This window comes from Heterodontus francisci, chromosome 4 (genome assembly GCF_036365525.1).
Source record: "Heterodontus francisci isolate sHetFra1 chromosome 4, sHetFra1.hap1, whole genome shotgun sequence".
Lineage (NCBI taxonomy): Eukaryota > Metazoa > Chordata > Chondrichthyes > Heterodontiformes > Heterodontidae > Heterodontus > Heterodontus francisci.
This window is the reverse complement of record NC_090374.1, coordinates 156273979-156291051: the sequence shown is the minus strand read 5'-3', so window position 1 is coordinate 156291051 and position 17073 is coordinate 156273979. Positions and strand designations below refer to the sequence as shown.

Genomic DNA, 17073 nt, shown 5'->3' with positions numbered 1-17073 from the left:
CTCCCTTGCCTTACGATCTCTATCTGGAGATCTGATGCGGGACATTGGTGGGGGGTGGTGGGGGGAGAGCAGGTATGTATTTCAGTGCGGGGGGCAGGGGGAGTGAGTGGGGTCAAACTAATTTGATTGGTGTAGGGGATGGTGGGAAGGGTTGAAGTTAAAAGTTTATGAACCTTGGGTGGGGGAAGGTTAGGCACACATGGTAAGTTTTGTTTGGGGTGGAGAGGGCAAAGAATGAATTGTATGGTTATTGGGGGGGGCATATGGGAGAGGGGCTAGAAACATTTATTTAATTTTTTTGAATAGCTTTTAACTGACTACCCCTTTAAAGATTTGAACTAAAGAAAAAGGTCTCGAAGTCCTTTAAAAATGTCATTGGGGCCTGCGCAGTGGCGCCTGACACCATTGCCAGGAATGGACCTTCCGCCCCCTCTACGTCGTCGGGGTGGGGGGGGGGCTGTCCGCCTCGGTCATTTAAATGAGTCGGCGCATTTAATATTGCGGCGGCTCCGCAACGAGCGCGGACCACCATAGTTTTGACATGTAAAATGCAGCGCAAGAGTGCAAATTTATTACCAGAAGTGACACATTAACATTGGAGGTGTGGGACATTGGGGGGGATGCAGTTCTGCCTAGATAGACCATGTTAGTTACTGGGCCACTGTATAATGTGGAAAGCTATCGGACTGTTCAGGCATGACCACATTTATAGATGTTAGCTAATGTCATTTTGGTCAATAGTTAGCACACCAGTCTTCCTTGTTTCATCTCATTGCCAACTTCTGCTTTTCCCCCACTACCAAAGCAGCAGGCTAACCTGCCTGGTTCTCTTACTGAAGGGATCATCCATCTTCGGATAACAAATTTAATGTAGAATGCAACTAATGCTGATCGTCTCCAACACCTCCTCAGAATTGTAGAGCAAGACATCCAGATAATGTAAATACAAAAAAGCTTTTTTTTAAGGATACCAATATTGTATTTGGCTTGAGGTAATGAACCTTACCGTACTTTGTGGTGGCCTCTCTTCAGGGTTCTAAATTTGTGCGAATAGACTGCCACCTCTTTGGAATAGTGCTAGTGATGTGGATTGGTGCAAAATAAAGGCATTATTGCTGTTTCCAGAATATCATGCAGTCACCTGCATTTTTCTGTTCTTGTGATCTGACACCACTTGTACACTGATGAAATGAAAGTGTTTCCTATTCATACGTGCCATGTGGTTGTCATTAGTGACCTTGATGGCAACGCATGAACCATGAATCTAGGGAAGGAGTTAATGAAGAAGTACAGCCGTAATCTTATTGAATGTGGAGCAGGTTCAAGGCTGTCTGCCCTAATCCTGCACTTACTTCTTATGCTCTTATATTCTTACGATAATTGATAAAATAGCTGTGTCTTCTCTGACTGTTGTCTCCTTTCCCTAAGGAAAATTATAGAACTGTTTCCCAGGAAACACAGCTTCCATGATCTGCTTGTTTCATCAGTGACCTGAAGTCTGATTAATTTGCAACAGTTGTTGAACCAATTTGAAAAAAAAATCAAATGATGATAACATTTACAGAAATAGGCAGGATTGTCTAACTCTGTTGTGAATCTTGTCTGGAGGTCCATTTCGAATATCTCCATTGTGGCCTCTTTTGCAAATTTACGTGGTAAAGACAGATTTCCCTGGACATATGGAAGTAACTTTGTCTGTGTTCAAAGACTTGGACCTTGAGCCGAGGCAGAGGCAGGCCAGCACTAGACTTTAATAACTCAAAGCCTAGAACAAATCCTGTGATTGTTACTTGCTTCTGTAATGAATATGTTGTATAGTATAAATTAGAGAGAACCTTGTATATTATGGTAAAGGAGAAAGTCACCAAGGTTCAGAAATGACTCTTTTAACCGTAACTTGGGGTGACTCTGCTGCGGCTAACCACTACCCAAACTCTTTCAACAGGTAAAAAATTAAGCAAGAGATACCAAAACGAACTTGGAACCTTGGGAAAACATGTTTGCAAGTATCCAGTCTGGCCTGAGCTGGACATTTATCACACTTATGATTTCAGTCTTTTTTTTTTACATTGACTATGATCAACTGTTCTAGTAACTGTTTCTGGTGTCTTTCACTGGATACATGTGTCATTAACTCTTCCTCATTTGAGTTAGAGTTACTTTGTTTTACATAATGATCACATTGGTAGTCAATGAAAAGAAAACAGTCACCAGTAAAACTGACAAAACCATTTTGTTTAAGGGCGAACCAGAGGAGCATTCATTTTACCCAAGGGAGCTAGAAACCTTGATATCTCTGAATCAAGGCACTCGAGAGTTCTTTTTGGTAAGTAATCATGAGGAGCAGAGGAAGGGGCATCAGAGCATTCATTTTGCAACTCTTGCTCATCATTCAGTCCATCTACTGGCTCAGTGAACACTCAGGGCTAGTATGTCATCACATCAGAAGCTGAACGGTCAACGGATCTTGTGACAAACACGTACGTTGTTTTTCCTCCTGGGCACAGAGGAACATTTGACCTAGTCGTATGTGTGCAGCATGTCACAAGACTGGTTGGCTATTTTAACCAGAAATTGCAAAATGTATGTTAGCTTTTTGATGCCTACTTCAAACCAAAATTCCCCCAAAATGCCATAGTAACCACTATGTTTTCTTTCTTTTTGCTTCTATCATTGACCTTAACACATGCAAAGGCTACTTAAAGATGTTTGACATCCCACCTGGTTCTAGACATGTGTTCATCCAAGAAGACGAGGTTTCTCCTCACATTCTTGGTGAGTACTAACCTGCCATTGCTTGACAAGTTTACTCAGTGAAGTAACAGATTACATTTTAAACACTAATCTGAATACATTCATTACTGTTGCAAAGATCTCCTAATGTTAACTAACATATATTCAAAGGGTGCAATGCCTCTTCTGAACTATGCAGGGCTCATTTTATAAAACACGCCCTGCCGGTGAGGGCATGCACCTGTGCAGAATGGTATCAGGAATGCAGGCATCTGTTGTCACATGATTTTTCATCCACATACATAAAATCATTGGTGGTTCACATCTAAATTCCTGATATGCATTCCCAGTTGTCAAGGCTTTGCATCAGAAGCAACTTTATAAAATTAGCCCTTATATTTTACTATATATATATATTGTTTTCATTAATAAGCATATTGCATTTATTATCAAACTACTTCAATGACTTGATTGTTAAGAAACTACAATGACATTGCTCAGAAATAACATGTTGCTATGATGAAAGTTCCATAAGCTCATCAGTGCTGAAATACAAAGCTATACTACCTTCGCTTTTTATCTGCAGGTTTTTTCCTAAAGGTGTTGTCTTCTTGTTGGGATACCGTTCTAAGAACACTACTCTGCCTGCTGTATCTTGCTCAAGTGTTCATTATTCATATCAGAGCCTAAATGGTATGCTTCTGCTGGCTGTTCGGTCATAGATTGCATGACACGCAAACCCTAATCCCATCCTCACTCGATGTCTGCACATATGCAGCTCCAGCTGGAAAGCCCCTTCCTGAGGGGTCCTGAAGCCAACATTAGTCGTTCCACAGCCAATCCTGAGATCAGCTAAATCAGCATAAACTGAAGGCCTGCCCTGGGGCCTGCCTGGCACTGGACGAACAAAGTGGCCCATTTGGGGTATCCTGATGCAGTGCCAAGCCAAGAAACCTGATCAAAGTCATTTCAAGCAGAGAAGCTAGGCCTGTCAGAGAGCTCAGGTTTGGCTACGGCAGACAGAGAGCTCACTCAGGTTTCAGAGAGGTGGATACAAAGCTCAAGTTTGGGATTGGCGAGCAGGGAGCTTGGCTTTGGGACAGTCAGATAGAGAACTCAGCATTGGGATAGGTTTTTTCAAAGGATACAGCTGTGATTTGCTCTGTAGGACTGTAAATCCATCGAACTGTATTTAGTGCTATGAGATCATCATTGCCTGGGATCATGCAGTGTACTGCAGTAAATTACTGGAATTCATACATTACTGTAATAAATTTCTCAGTTTAGTTACATATTATTGAAAGTGGTAGCAGGTTACTGAGTTTGGTGACTAAGTACTGGGTTAGTAGAATATTGGATTTACTGGTAGATGACTGGTTGCAGTCTTTTCCTGGGCTTAGCAGTAGACCAACAGCTGTGGTAATAGATTGCTTTGAGAGTAGATTACTGGCTCAAGGGCTCTGCCGAGTAGCATCTTTCCAATGGTACTCAGCCTCACATCTCAGGGTGGCGGGACTGGTTGTGGTTCTGCTCACACCTTGTCTTTCCATCAAGACTATCCCAACTAAAGCCTGCACGAAGTGAGCCTGCTATGCTGATCTGGGCAGATCTAGAGGGATGAACCTCAATAAAAACATGCATTTCAAGTCCCCAACAACAGAAGAGGCAGATGAATGAGGTGCTTGTGTATATCAATGGCTGTGAAGGCGGATAAAGGCAGCAGTGGGATTGGCACTCTTCAGTCTTCATGGCTTGCCATGCCATTGGATAAAGATTGGAAACCCATCAAGATTGTACAGTTGTCGACTGCACACCGACTTCCTCACGTTAAAAGATGGCATGCGCAATCCTCTGCCAGGGACACCGAAAAGCCCTATGGCGATGGACGAGTGGAACCTGGAGCTCTCTAGTCACAAATCAGCACATAGGCGGAGGATACCTGATGGTCGCTGAGTTCTTGGATTTGGGACAGGAGTAACTCCCTGGTACTAGCAGTCATTTTTAGGGTTCCTTCTGCTCACCTTACTTTAGGAAGGAGCTAGAATTGACTGTCCCAAATTGTCCTGACTGTGGAACTGCACCCGGTGGGACCACCATCCTTGCAGTCGAAAATACACAGTAGCAAAAAAAAAAAGAATTTCTGCACCTGGAATGTGCGCAACTTTATGGACAATCTAAACAGTGAATGCCCTGAAAGGAGAACCACCATTGTTTCTCAGGAGCTTTCAAGACTCCCTGAAGAAGGCCAACTTAGAGAGGGAGGAGGAGGACACACTTTCATCTGGAAGGGGAAACCAGAGGAGGATCATCATATCTATGGAGTTGGGTTCGCCATCAAAAATAGAACTGCAGATATACTTACGGAACCTCCAATTGGCATTAACAAATGGCTCAGGACCCTATGTCTTAAGCTTAGTCACAACCAATGGGCCACAATCATTGGTGCTTATGCTCCCACTCTCGATTCTACTGACAAAACCAAAGAGCTCTTTTATGCAGATCTGGATTTTGAACTAACAGCTGTCCCAAAACAATAAAAGCTGACTCCAATGAGAGATTTTAATGTCAGAGTTGGACACAACTATATTCTCTGGTAGGGTACCATTGGGAAAGAAAGAGTGGAGAAATCAAATGCCAGTGGTCTCCTCCTCCTCACATGAACATGGGCTCACTGTCACAAACGCACTCTTTCGTCAGAAAGATAAATACAAGACAACATGGAAACACCCCTGATCCAAGCATTAGCACCTCCTGGACTATGTAATTGTCCGAGCCCAGGATAGGAAGGATGTGCACATCACCTGAGCCATGCTGGACAGACCACATACTTGTACACTGCACCATAAGCATAGGCCTGGCACCCAGACACCGAAGATCTAGAAGAAATCCAGGAGAAGATTTAACATCCATACTCTTCAGGATATAAAAACCAGAGAACAATTCCAGGTGCAACTTTCTTCCTGTCTTGCTCTCTGTTTCCAATGATGCCAGTGTGCAAGGGCTTTGGGTCAAGATCAAATTGGTGATCCAAGAGACATGCATCCAGACGATCGAGCTTGAATCTCTCTGGCACCAGGACTGGTTCGACAAGAATGATAAATACGCAAAATTCTCGATCGGAAAAGCCAAGCCTTCATTATATGTCAAAATCACTCTAGATCACAGCAGAAACAAGAAGAATATTTACTACTCAAATCCAAAGCTCAGAGAATATGTGTCATCAAGAATAAGTGGTGGGTAGAGAAGGCCAATGAAATTCAATGCTACACAGACCGCACGATGTGCACAACTTCTTCCAAGCCACCAAGACCATCTATGAACCAAAAACAAATGGTCCCTCCCTCCTCTGAGCTGATGACGGCAATAGTCTTCTGCAAGACGATGCAGCCATCCGAGACGGTTGGAAGGAGCACTACCAGAACCTTCTCAATCGGGAGTCTACAATATTGGACAAAACCATCAAAACAATCCTTCAACAGCCTGATAGATCAAATTTGAGTATGATGCCAACACTTGCTGAGATACAAATGTCTATCCAACAGATGAAGAATAACAAGGCGTGTGGTCCTGACAATATTCCTGCAGAGATCTATAAAGCTAGCGGTCTTGAACTCTCACTTAAACCCTCAGACCGTTTTACAAAAATCTGAGAAGAGGAGGTACTACCACCCAACTCCCACAATGCCAATATTGTCTCACTTTTTAACAAGGGTGATAAATCTATTTGTGGGAACTAGCGAAGCATACTCCTTCTGTCTACTGGAGGGAAGATTCTCACACGAATCCTCCTGAACCCCCTCCTAACCATCAGCGAAGACATTCTTCCAAAGACCCAATGTGGTTTCTGGCCATCCAGGAGAACCACAGATATGATCTTTATCACTCGATAAATTCAAGAAAAATGTCTGGAATAATACAAAGAGCTCTACAGTACCTTTATTGATCTGTTTAAGTCATTTGGCTCTATCAATTCCAAAGCTCCTTGGAAAGTTCTCCAGAGACTTGGATGTCCAGCAAAATTAACAGTCATAGAGCCATTACGGCAAAGAAAGAGGCCATTCGGCCCATTGAGTCCATGCCGGCTCTCCACAGTGCAATCCAGTCAATCCCACTTTCCTGCTCAATCCCCATAACCCTGCAAATGTATTTCCTTCTAGTTACTATCTTTTTGAAATCATTGTCTCTGTTTCCACCACCCTTGTGGACAGTGAGCTCCAGGTCATTACCACCTGCTGCATAAAAAAACTCTTCCTCACATTACTCCTGCATCTCTTGCCCAAAACCTTCAATCTGTGTCCCCTAGTCCTTGTACCATTGGTTAATAGAAACAGCTTTTCCTTGTCTAACTTATCAATGTCTGTCATAATCTTATACACCTCTATTAAATTTCCCCTCAATCTCCTTTGCACTAAGGAGAACAACCCCAGCTTTTCCAACCTAACCTTGTAACTAAAATCCTCCATCCTTGGAGCCTTTCTGGTAAATTTCCTCTGCACCCTTTCAAAGACCCTAACATCCTTCCTGAAGTGTGGTGACCAGAACTGGATGCAATATTCCAGTTGAGACCTAACCATAACTTTATAAAGGTTCAGCATAACTTCCCTCTATTTATGGAGCCCAAGATCCCGTATGCTTCACTAACCACTTTCTCAATGCCACATTCAAAGATCAATGCATATGTACCTCCAGGTCCCTCTGTTCCTCCACACTCTTTAGAACTGTGACATTAAGTATATATTGCCTCTCCCTATTCCTTCTGCCAAAATGCATCACCTCACACTTGTCTGTATTAAATTCCATCTGCCATTTGTCTGCCCATTCTCCTAGCCTATCTATGTCCTGTTGCAGGTGGTTCAGATCATTCTTACTGTTTGCCACACCTCCAAGTTTGGCATCGACAAATTTTGAGATTCTACTCTGTATTCCAAGATCCAAATCATTTATATGTACCAAAAAAAGCAGTGGTCCCAGCACTGACCCTTAAGAAATACCACTGTCTATCATCATCCAGTCTGACCATTTACTGTGACTCGCTGTTTTCTGTCCCTAAGATAATTTTTTTTATCCAGTTGGACACTGACCCTCCTATTCCATGAGCTTCAATTTTGTTAACCAGCCTTTCATGTGATGCTTTATCAAACACTCTCTTAAAATCCATATAGACAACATCTACTGCATTCCCTTCATCAACCTTCTTTGTTACTTCATCAAAAAATTCAATTAGATTAGTCAAGCTTGATCTCCCTTTTACAAATCTGTGTTGGCTATCCTGAATTTACTAAAACCTCTCCAAGTGTCTGTTGATTTTTTCCCCCCGATTATTGTTTCTAAAAGCTTACCCATGACTGATGTTAAACTGAGTGGCTTGTTGTTGCTAGGACTGTCCTTATACCCTTTCTTGAATAAGGATGTCACCTTTGCCACTCTCCAATTCTCTGGCACCTCCCCCATATCCAGGGAAGAATGTAAGATTATGGCAAGCCCTTCCGCTATCTCCATTCCCACTTCCTTTAGCAACCTGGGAGGCCAGCCATCTGGAGCAGGTGAATTATCTACCTTATGCATAGCCAGCCTTTTCATTGCCTATCCATTGCCTCTACTCTCTCTGCTTCTACTGATATTTTATCAGATTCTTCTTCCTTAGAAAACACTGATACAAAGTACTGATTAATTATATTAGCCTTGCCCTGCGCCTACAAGCATATATTACCCTCTTTGTCCCTCGTAGGCCCCACTCCACCTCATACTACTCGCTTACTATTTACATGCCGGTCGAAGATTTTTGGGTTCCCTTTTATGTTGACTGCCATTCTATTCTCATATTCTGTCTTTACCAGTCTTATTTTCCTCTCAACCTTTTGTATCTGGCCTGGTTCTCATTGGAAGAATTCACCTGACATGCATCATACACCGTCTATTCATCATAATCTTTATCCCCCTCATCATACAAGGAGCCCTGTTTTTGGTTCTCTTACCTTTTGCCCTTGTTGAAATGTACCTAGCCTATACCTTAAGCATCTCTTCCTTAAAGATAACCCATTGTTCTGATACAGCTCTTCCTATCACTCTTTGGTTCCGTTTTATCCTGACTAAATCCCTTCTCATTATGTTGAAATTAGCCCTCTTCCAATCTAGACATTCTACCTTATTTTGTTCCTTGCTTTTCTGCATTATGAGTCTAAACCTTATGATATGATGATTACTCTTATCCAAGTGTTTCCCACAGACACTTCACCCACTTGGCTCCCTTCATCAGCCAGCATCAGATCCAGCAATTCTTCCTTCCTAGTTGGACCAAGAGCATACTGGTCAAGGAAGTTCCCCTGAAAAAATTTCAGAAATTCCTCCCCTTCCTTACCCTTTACTCTAACATTATCCCAATTGACATTATGGTAATTAAAGAGCCCCAATATCACCACTCTATAGTTCTTGCACATCTCTGTGTTTTCCCTGCATATTTGCTCCTCTACCTCTCTCACTATTTCAAGGCCTATAGTATACCCCTAGTAGTGTAATCATGCCCTTTTTGCTTCTCAACTCCAACCAAATTGATTCTGTCCTTTCCCCCTCAAGGACATCCTCCCTTTCCAACAGTACAATGTCTTCCGTAATCAGTACTGCCACCCCACCTCCCTTTGTTCCTTCTCTGTCTTTTCTGAACTTTTTATATCCTTGTATATTTGGGATTGTTCTGTGCCTTTTGCATGATGGTATGACGGCAAGTGTCCTTTGCATTAGAGTGGAGACCGAGCCCTTTCAGATCCGGACAGGCGTCAAGCAAGGCTGTGTGATTGCGCCTACTCTCTTCACTATCTACCTCAGCCTAGTCTTGGAACTAATTTGTGATCAACTTCCCCAAGGAGCTGTGATTGAGTTTTGACTCGATGGAAAGCTTTTTAATCTCAACAGGCTTAGAGCCAAGACTAAGGTGACGCGCCAGCATATCCACAACTTGAAAGATGCTAACGACTGTGCAGTTGTGACCCACACTGCAAATGACATTCAGACCATCCTCAACCTCTTCAACTCCATGTATAAAAGGTTGATCTCTCACTCAACAAGACCAGCAAAATCAGCAAGACCAAAATCCTCCACCAGCCTTCCCCCGGACATGCACCTACACCTCCAGCTATTAATATTGATGGGGAGACTTCAGAAGTCGTTGAACACTTCCCATATCTCAGCAGCTGCCTTTCTGCAAAGGTCGACATCGAAGTGAAGATACAGCACAGAATCGGCTGTGCTAGCACAGCCTGCTAAACATTGCTCAGCCAGATCTTCGAAATTAGAGATCTCCAAAAGTGGACAAAGGCTTTAGTCTACAATGCTGCTGTTGTCACCACCCTACTATATTGCAGTGAGACTTGGGTCACCTACCAAAGATATCACCGGGAGCTGGAGAATTTCCACCATTGACGTCTGCACAGGATACTCAAAGCCACGTGAAAAGACAGGTGACAAATTCCAGCATCCTCACTGAAGTCAACTCCTCCAGCATCACAACCATGATTATGTGAAATCAGCTCCGCTGGTCTGGACACTGCAGCCACATGCCAAATAATCGACTTCCGAAGTAGATCCTCTTCTCACAACTTAAGGGTGGCACCTGATCTCGAGGAGGACAGAGAAAACACTTTAAAGACACTCTGAAGGCCTCATTGAAAAGGGGACAAATTGACTTCAGTGCATGGATGGAACTTGCCACAAAATGTACCATGTGACATTGCCTCACCCAACAACCACAACGCAGTCGGAAACTGACCGCCTAAACTCTGCTGTGGAGAAGTGATGAAAGCGGAAGGAGAGAGTACAGAACCCTGGCTTGAGAACCTCCCTTTCCTCAGGACAACACCTGTTCTTCCTGCTCAAAGATCTGTGGCTCTAGGATTGGCTTGCTGAGTCACCTGAGGACACAGAAACCATGAAGCCTGGCAGAGGTCGTCCTTGTTTTGAGGGACTGACAACAACAACAACTACTACTGGTCAAGTTAGTGGATTATTGGCTGTCTCATAGCAGATCACAGGCTGCAGTGATAGATTACTTGTTATAACAGTAGATTCCAGCTAGATTAGTAGTTTACTGGTTATAACAGTAGTTTATTAGGCTAAATTGTTAATGAAGGGTTGTATAGTAAGTTACTGGGTTTTTTTGATGATCACTGGCTGTAGTAGTCAATTACTGGGTTTAAAGCAAGAACTTGCATTGATATAGCACCTTGACATCCTCAGTATAACTGAAAGTGCTTTACAGCCAATTAATTACTTTTGAAGTAGTCACTGTTGTTATATTGGGAAATGAGGCATCAATTTGTACACAGCACGGTCTCAACAAGCAGCAATAAAATGAATAACCAATGGTTAAGTCAGGAATGACAGCCATGACACGAGGTGATTATTGCCATGGGAACAGGCAGTGTGCCAGTTTAATACCTTAACTGAAAAACGACTACTCTGACGATGCAGCTCTTCAGTACTCACCGAAGTGCCGGCTTCAATTAATTGCTCCAATTCTGGATTGGGACTGTAACCTATTACCATCTGATTCAGGCAAGAAACCACCATTCAACCAAGCTGTTATAGGCTATTACTGGGTTTAGTAGTCAATTACTAGCTGTAGTGGGAGATTTTTGGGTTGAATAATAGACTATTGGATTCATGAACAGATTTTTGGTTTAATCATTTACTTGGTTTGTTGTAGGTGACTGGGTTTCCAGGTTATTTATTTCAATAATGCATTACCTCTTTTACCCCCCATTCACATTGCCACTGTAGCCCAACCCTCCCCCACCCCCCAATTCATGCAGGCACTCTTCCTCCATTCATGCTGGTTCTTTTCCCTCCTCCTTGCAGTTCACACTGGTATTCTTGCCCCATTCTTCCAGTTCACACTGACACTTTTCCTTCCTCCTTCCAGTTCACACTGACACTCACTGCCCTTCCTCCAGTTTATGCTGATGCTGTCTCCTCAGTTTACACTGGTACTGTACTTTCACCCTTCCCTTCATTTACAGTCAGTCCCAATTCACCAAACCAGAGATTCGGATCGCCCATCTTCCTATTGCAGCAGATTCAGTTGTCCCAGAGTTAGGTTGTACAGGGGTAGGTTACAGATCAGCCATGATCTCATTGAATGGAGGAACATGCTTGAGGGGCTAAATGGCCTCCTCCTGTTCTTGTGTTCCAAGAGTAGCAACAGCATTAGATAGGAGTCAGGAGCAGCAACAAGAGGTGACATAGTGAGTTGAACAGGATTTATGATTTTTGCAGGTAGCATTATGAAAATGCAGCACTCTAGCTTATAGTCCGTTGCTCTGCACTAATTGTGTCAGCTTGGTTTGGTTGCTAAGAGGCTCAACTGAATCAGTTCAAGTCCCACTCCAGGACTTGAGAACACAAACTAGGCTGACATGTCAGTGCAGAGCTGAAGGAGTGCTGCACTGTCAGAGGTGAAGTCTTCTGGATGAGACATTAAACCAAGGCCACACCTGTCTCCTCAGGTAGCTATAAAAGATCCTGTGGAACTATTTGTAGAAGAGAAGGGAATATCTTGGCCAATGTTCCCTCTCAGCCAACATATCTTCTGATTTATCTCATTTGCTAATGGTGGATCCTTGCTGTGTGCAGATTGGCTCCTGGGTTTGCCTACATAACAGTGACTACACTGAAAGGCAATTCATTGGCTGTGTTGTGCATTAGTAGCCCCAAGGATATGAAGGATGCTATATAAATTGTAATTTTTCCTGGCACACAATTATCAATGAGATGCTCCATTTTGTAACCAAATGAGTTATGCAAAAAAGTGATCAGCCATTCAAATGATTCTTCCCATGGCAATGTAGTTTCAATGCACAATTTCCCATTTGTGTCACTTGTTTTTGTGATGTTAATGCAGGAGGAATGTTTGTCCCATGGAGACAGAACAACCTGAGGCTGGCTGTTATTTTCACTGTATCCATAACAGCAAAAGGCTAGTGACCAAAAATAACAGCAACAGATGTGCAGTAATTACCCAAAGTAATTGTGTGAAATTTGGAAGCCAATTTTTTTAGGGCCTGTGCCATTGGCCATGCACATTCAGAAATGTGACCCTTTGATTTATAATGAAGTTTCTGTTAAAATTCGATAAATAATATCAACAGACAATGTCAACAATTCCTCCCTAAAGTCTTAAGTATGTCAGGAAGGAGAAGAATAGTGGAATGCATGGAAATGAATTTGCTTCATTTGAGAGCTCCCCTAATGGTTTGTAGGTGGGCCATCCACAGTAAAAAGATTGCAGGATCGATTCTCCATTCTGTTGAGTTACCCGATCTCTGCCTAGGCACTGGTAGAGATGCTATTGTTTTCTTTTGTGCTGTCTGAGTTGATGAGTGAAGCATCAGCTAAGCACTTATTCCTGATTATTGCCTGATGATCCCTGCTGGAAATGATTGTTGTCCAATGATCCCTGCTGGAGGTGATTGTTGTCCAATGATCCCTGCTGGAGGTGATTGCTGTCCAATGATCCCTGCTGGAGGCGATTGTTGTCCAATGATCCCTGCTGGAGGCGATTGTTGTCCAATGATCCCTGCTGGAGGCGATTGCTGTCCAATGATCCCTGCTGGAGGCGATTGCTGTCCAATGATCCCTGCTGGAGGCGATTGCTGTCCAATGATCCCTGCTGGAGGCGATTGTTGTCCAATGATCCCTGCTGCAGGTGATTGCTGTCCAATGATCCCTGCTGGAGGTGATTGCTGTCTAATGATCCCTGCTGGAGGTGATTGCTGTCTAATGATCCCTGCTGGAGGTGATTGCTGTCCAATGATCCCTGCTGGAGGTGATTGCTGTCTAATGATCCCTGCTGGAGGTGATTGCTGCCCAATGATCCCTGCTGGAGGTGATAGCTGTCTAATGATCCCTGCTGGAGGCGATTGCTGTCCAATGATCCCTGCTGGAGGCGATTGTTGTCCAATGATCCCTGCTGGAGGTGATAGCTATCCAATGATCCCTGCTGGAGGCGATTGTTGTCCAATGATCCCTGCTGGCGGCGATTGTTGTCCAATGATCCCTGCTGGAGACGATTGTTGTCCAATGATCCCTGCTGGAGGTGATTGCTGTCTAATGATCCCTGCTGGAGGTGATTGCTGCCCAATGATCCCTGCTGGAGGCGATTGTTGTCCAATAATCCCTGCTGGAGGTGATAGCTGTCTAATGATCCCTGCTGGAGGTGATAGCTGTCTAATGATCCCGGCTGGAGGCGATTGTTGTCCAATGATCCCTGCTGGAGGCGATTGTTGTCCAATGATCCCTGCTGGAGGTGATAGCTGTCCAATGATCCCTGCTGGAGGTGATTGTTGTCCAATGATCCCTGCTGGAGGTGATTGTTGTCCAATGATCCCTGCTGGAGGCGATTGTTGTCCAATGATCCCTGCTGGAGGTGATAGCTGTCTAATGATCCCTGCTGGAGGCGATTGTTGTCCAATGATCCCTGCTGGAGGCGATTGTTGTCCAATGATCCCTGCTGGAGGTGATAGCTGTCCAATGATCCCTGCTGGAGGTGATTGCTGCCCAATGATCCCTGCTGGAGGCGATTGTTGTCCAATGATCCCTGCTGGAGGTGATTGCTGCCCAATGATCCCTGCTGGAGGTGATAGCTGTCTAATGATCCCTGCTGGAGGTGATTGCTGCCCAATGATCCCTGCTGGAGGTGATAGCTGTCTAATGATCCCGGCTGGAGGTGATAGCTGTCTAATGATCCCTGCTGGAGGTGATTGCTGCCCAATGATCCCTGCTGGAGGTGATAGCTGTCTAATGATCCCTGCTGGAGGTGATAGCTGTCTAATGATCCCTGCTGGAGGTGATTGCTGCCCAATGATCCCTGCTGGAGGTGATAGCTGTCTAATGATCCCTGCTGGAGGTGATAGCTGTCTAATGATCCCTGCTGGAGGTGATTGCTGCCCAATGATCCCTGCTGGAGGTGATAGCTGTCTAATGATCCCTGCTGGAGGTGATAGCTGTCTAATGATCCCTGCTGGAGGTGATTGCTGCCCAATGATCCCTGCTGGAGGTGATAGCTGCCCAATGATCCCTGCTGGAGGTGATAGCTGTCTAATGATCCCTGCTGGAGGTGATTGCTGTCTAATGATCCCTGCTGGAGGTGATTGCTGTCTAATGATCCCTGCTGGAGGTGATAGCTGTCTAATGATCCCTGCTGGAGGTGATTGCTGCCCAATGATCCCTGCTGGAGGTGATTGCTGCCCAATGATCCCTGCTGGAGGTGATAGCTGTCTAATGATCCCTGCTGGAGGTGATTGCTGTCCAATGATCCCTGCTGGAGGTGATTGCTGCCCAATGATCCCTGCTGGAGGTGATTGCTGCCCAATGATCCCTGCTGGAGGTGATTGCTGTCTAATGATCCCTGCTGGAGGTGATTGCTGTCTAATGATCCCTGCTGGAGGTGATAGCTGTCTAATGATCCCTGCTGGAGGTGATTGCTGCCCAATGATCCCTGCTGGAGGTAATTGTTGTCTAATGATCCCTGCTGGAGGTAATTGTTGTCTAATGATCCCTGCTGGAGGTGATAGCTGTCTAATGATCCCTGCTGGAGGTGATAGCTGTCTAATGATCCCTGCTGGAGGTGATAGCTGTCTAATGATCCCTGCTGGAGGTGATAGCTGTCTAATGATCCCTGCTGGAGGTGATTGCTGCCCAATGATCCCTGCTGGAGGTAATTGTTGTCTAATGATCCCTGCTGGAGGTAATTGTTGTCTAATGATCCCTGCTGGAGGTGATAGCTGTCTAATGATCCCTGCTGGAGGTGATAGCTGTCTAATGATCCCTGCTGGAGGTGATAGCTGTCTAATGATCCCTGCTGGAGGTGATTGCTGCCCAATGATCCCTGCTGGAGGTGATTGCTGCCCAATGATCCCTGCTGGAGGTGATTGCTGCCCAATGATCCCTGCTGGAGGTGATAGCTGTCTAATGATCCCTGCTGGAGGCGATTGCTGTCCAATGATCCCTGCTGGAGGCGATTGTTGTCCAATGATCCCTGCTGGAGGTGATAGCTATCCAATGATCCCTGCTGGAGGCGATTGTTGTCCAATGATCCCTGCTGGAGGCGATTGTTGTCCAATGATCCCTGCTGGCGGCGATTGTTGTCCAATGATCCCTGCTGGAGACGATTGTTGTCCAATGATCCCTGCTGGAGGTGATTGCTGTCTAATGATCCCTGCTGGAGGTGATTGCTGCCCAATGATCCCTGCTGGAGGCGATTGTTGTCCAATAATCCCTGCTGGAGGTGATAGCTGTCTAATGATCCCTGTTGGAGGTGATAGCTGTCTAATGATCCCGGCTGGAGGCGATTGTTGTCCAATGATCCCTGCTGGAGGTGATAGCTATCCAATGATCCCTGCTGGAGGTGATTGTTGTCCAATGATCCCTGCTGGAGGCGATTGTTGTCCAATGATCCCTGCTGGAGGTGATTGCTGTCTAATGATCCCTGCTGGAGGTGATAGCTGTCTAATGATCCCTGCTGGAGGTGATAGCTGTCTAATGATCCCTGCTGGAGGTGATTGCTGCCCAATGATCCCTGCTGGAGGTGATTGCTGCCCAATGATCCCTGCTGGAGGTGATAGCTGTCCAATGATCCCTGCTGGAGGTGATTGCTGTCCAATGATCCCTGCTGGAGGTGATTGCTGTCTAATGATCCCTGCTGGAGGTGATTGCTGCCCAATGATCCCTGCTGGAGGTGATTGCTGCCCAATGATCCCTGCTGGAGGTGATTGCTGTCTAATGATCCCTGCTGGAGGTGATTGCTGTCTAATGATCCCTGCTGGAGGTGATTGCTGTCTAATGATCCCTGCTGGAGGTGATAGCTGTTTAATGATCCCGGCTGGAGGTGATAGCTGTCTAATGATCCCTGCTGGAGGTGATAGCTGTCTAATGATCCCGGCTGGAGGTGATTGCTGCCCAATGATCCCTGCTGGAGGTAATTGTTGTCTAATGATCCCTGCTGGAGGTGATAGCTGTCTAATGATCCCTGCTGGAGGTGATTGCTGTCTAATGATCCCTGCTGGAGGTGATTGCTGTCTAATGATCCCTGCTGGAGGTGATTGCTGTCCAATGATCCCTGCTGGAGGCGATTGTTGTCCAATGATCCCTGCTGGAGGCGATTGCTGTCCAATGATCCCTGCTGGAGGCGATTGTTGTCCAATGATCCCTGCTGGAGGCGATTGTTGTCCAATGATCCCTGCTGGAGGTGATTGCTGCCCAATGATCCCTGCTGGAGGTAATTGTTGTCTAATGATCCCTGCTGGAGGTGATAGCTGTCTAATGATCCCTGCTGGAGGTGATTGCTGTCTA

At 45.0% G+C, this 17073-nt stretch overlaps 1 protein-coding gene across 5 annotated transcripts in view; it reads left to right on the top strand.

Annotated features, from left to right (window-relative positions):
* LOC137369342 (A disintegrin and metalloproteinase with thrombospondin motifs 3-like) overlaps positions 1-17073 on the top strand; it is a 311469-nt gene that overhangs the window by 250307 nt on the left and 44089 nt on the right. For 4 of the 5 annotated variants that reach the window (XR_010974930.1, XM_068030412.1, XM_068030410.1 and 1 more), the window contains one exon: positions 2695-2775. The exons of the other annotated variant lie outside the window; for it this stretch is intronic. Coding sequence is in view for 3 of the 4 variants with exons in the window: in XM_068030412.1 (XP_067886513.1) it covers positions 2695-2775 (81 nt within the window). In the remaining variant the exon portion in view is untranslated. The remainder of the gene's footprint in view (positions 1-2694; positions 2776-17073) is intronic. 5 annotated transcript variants of the gene reach the window in all.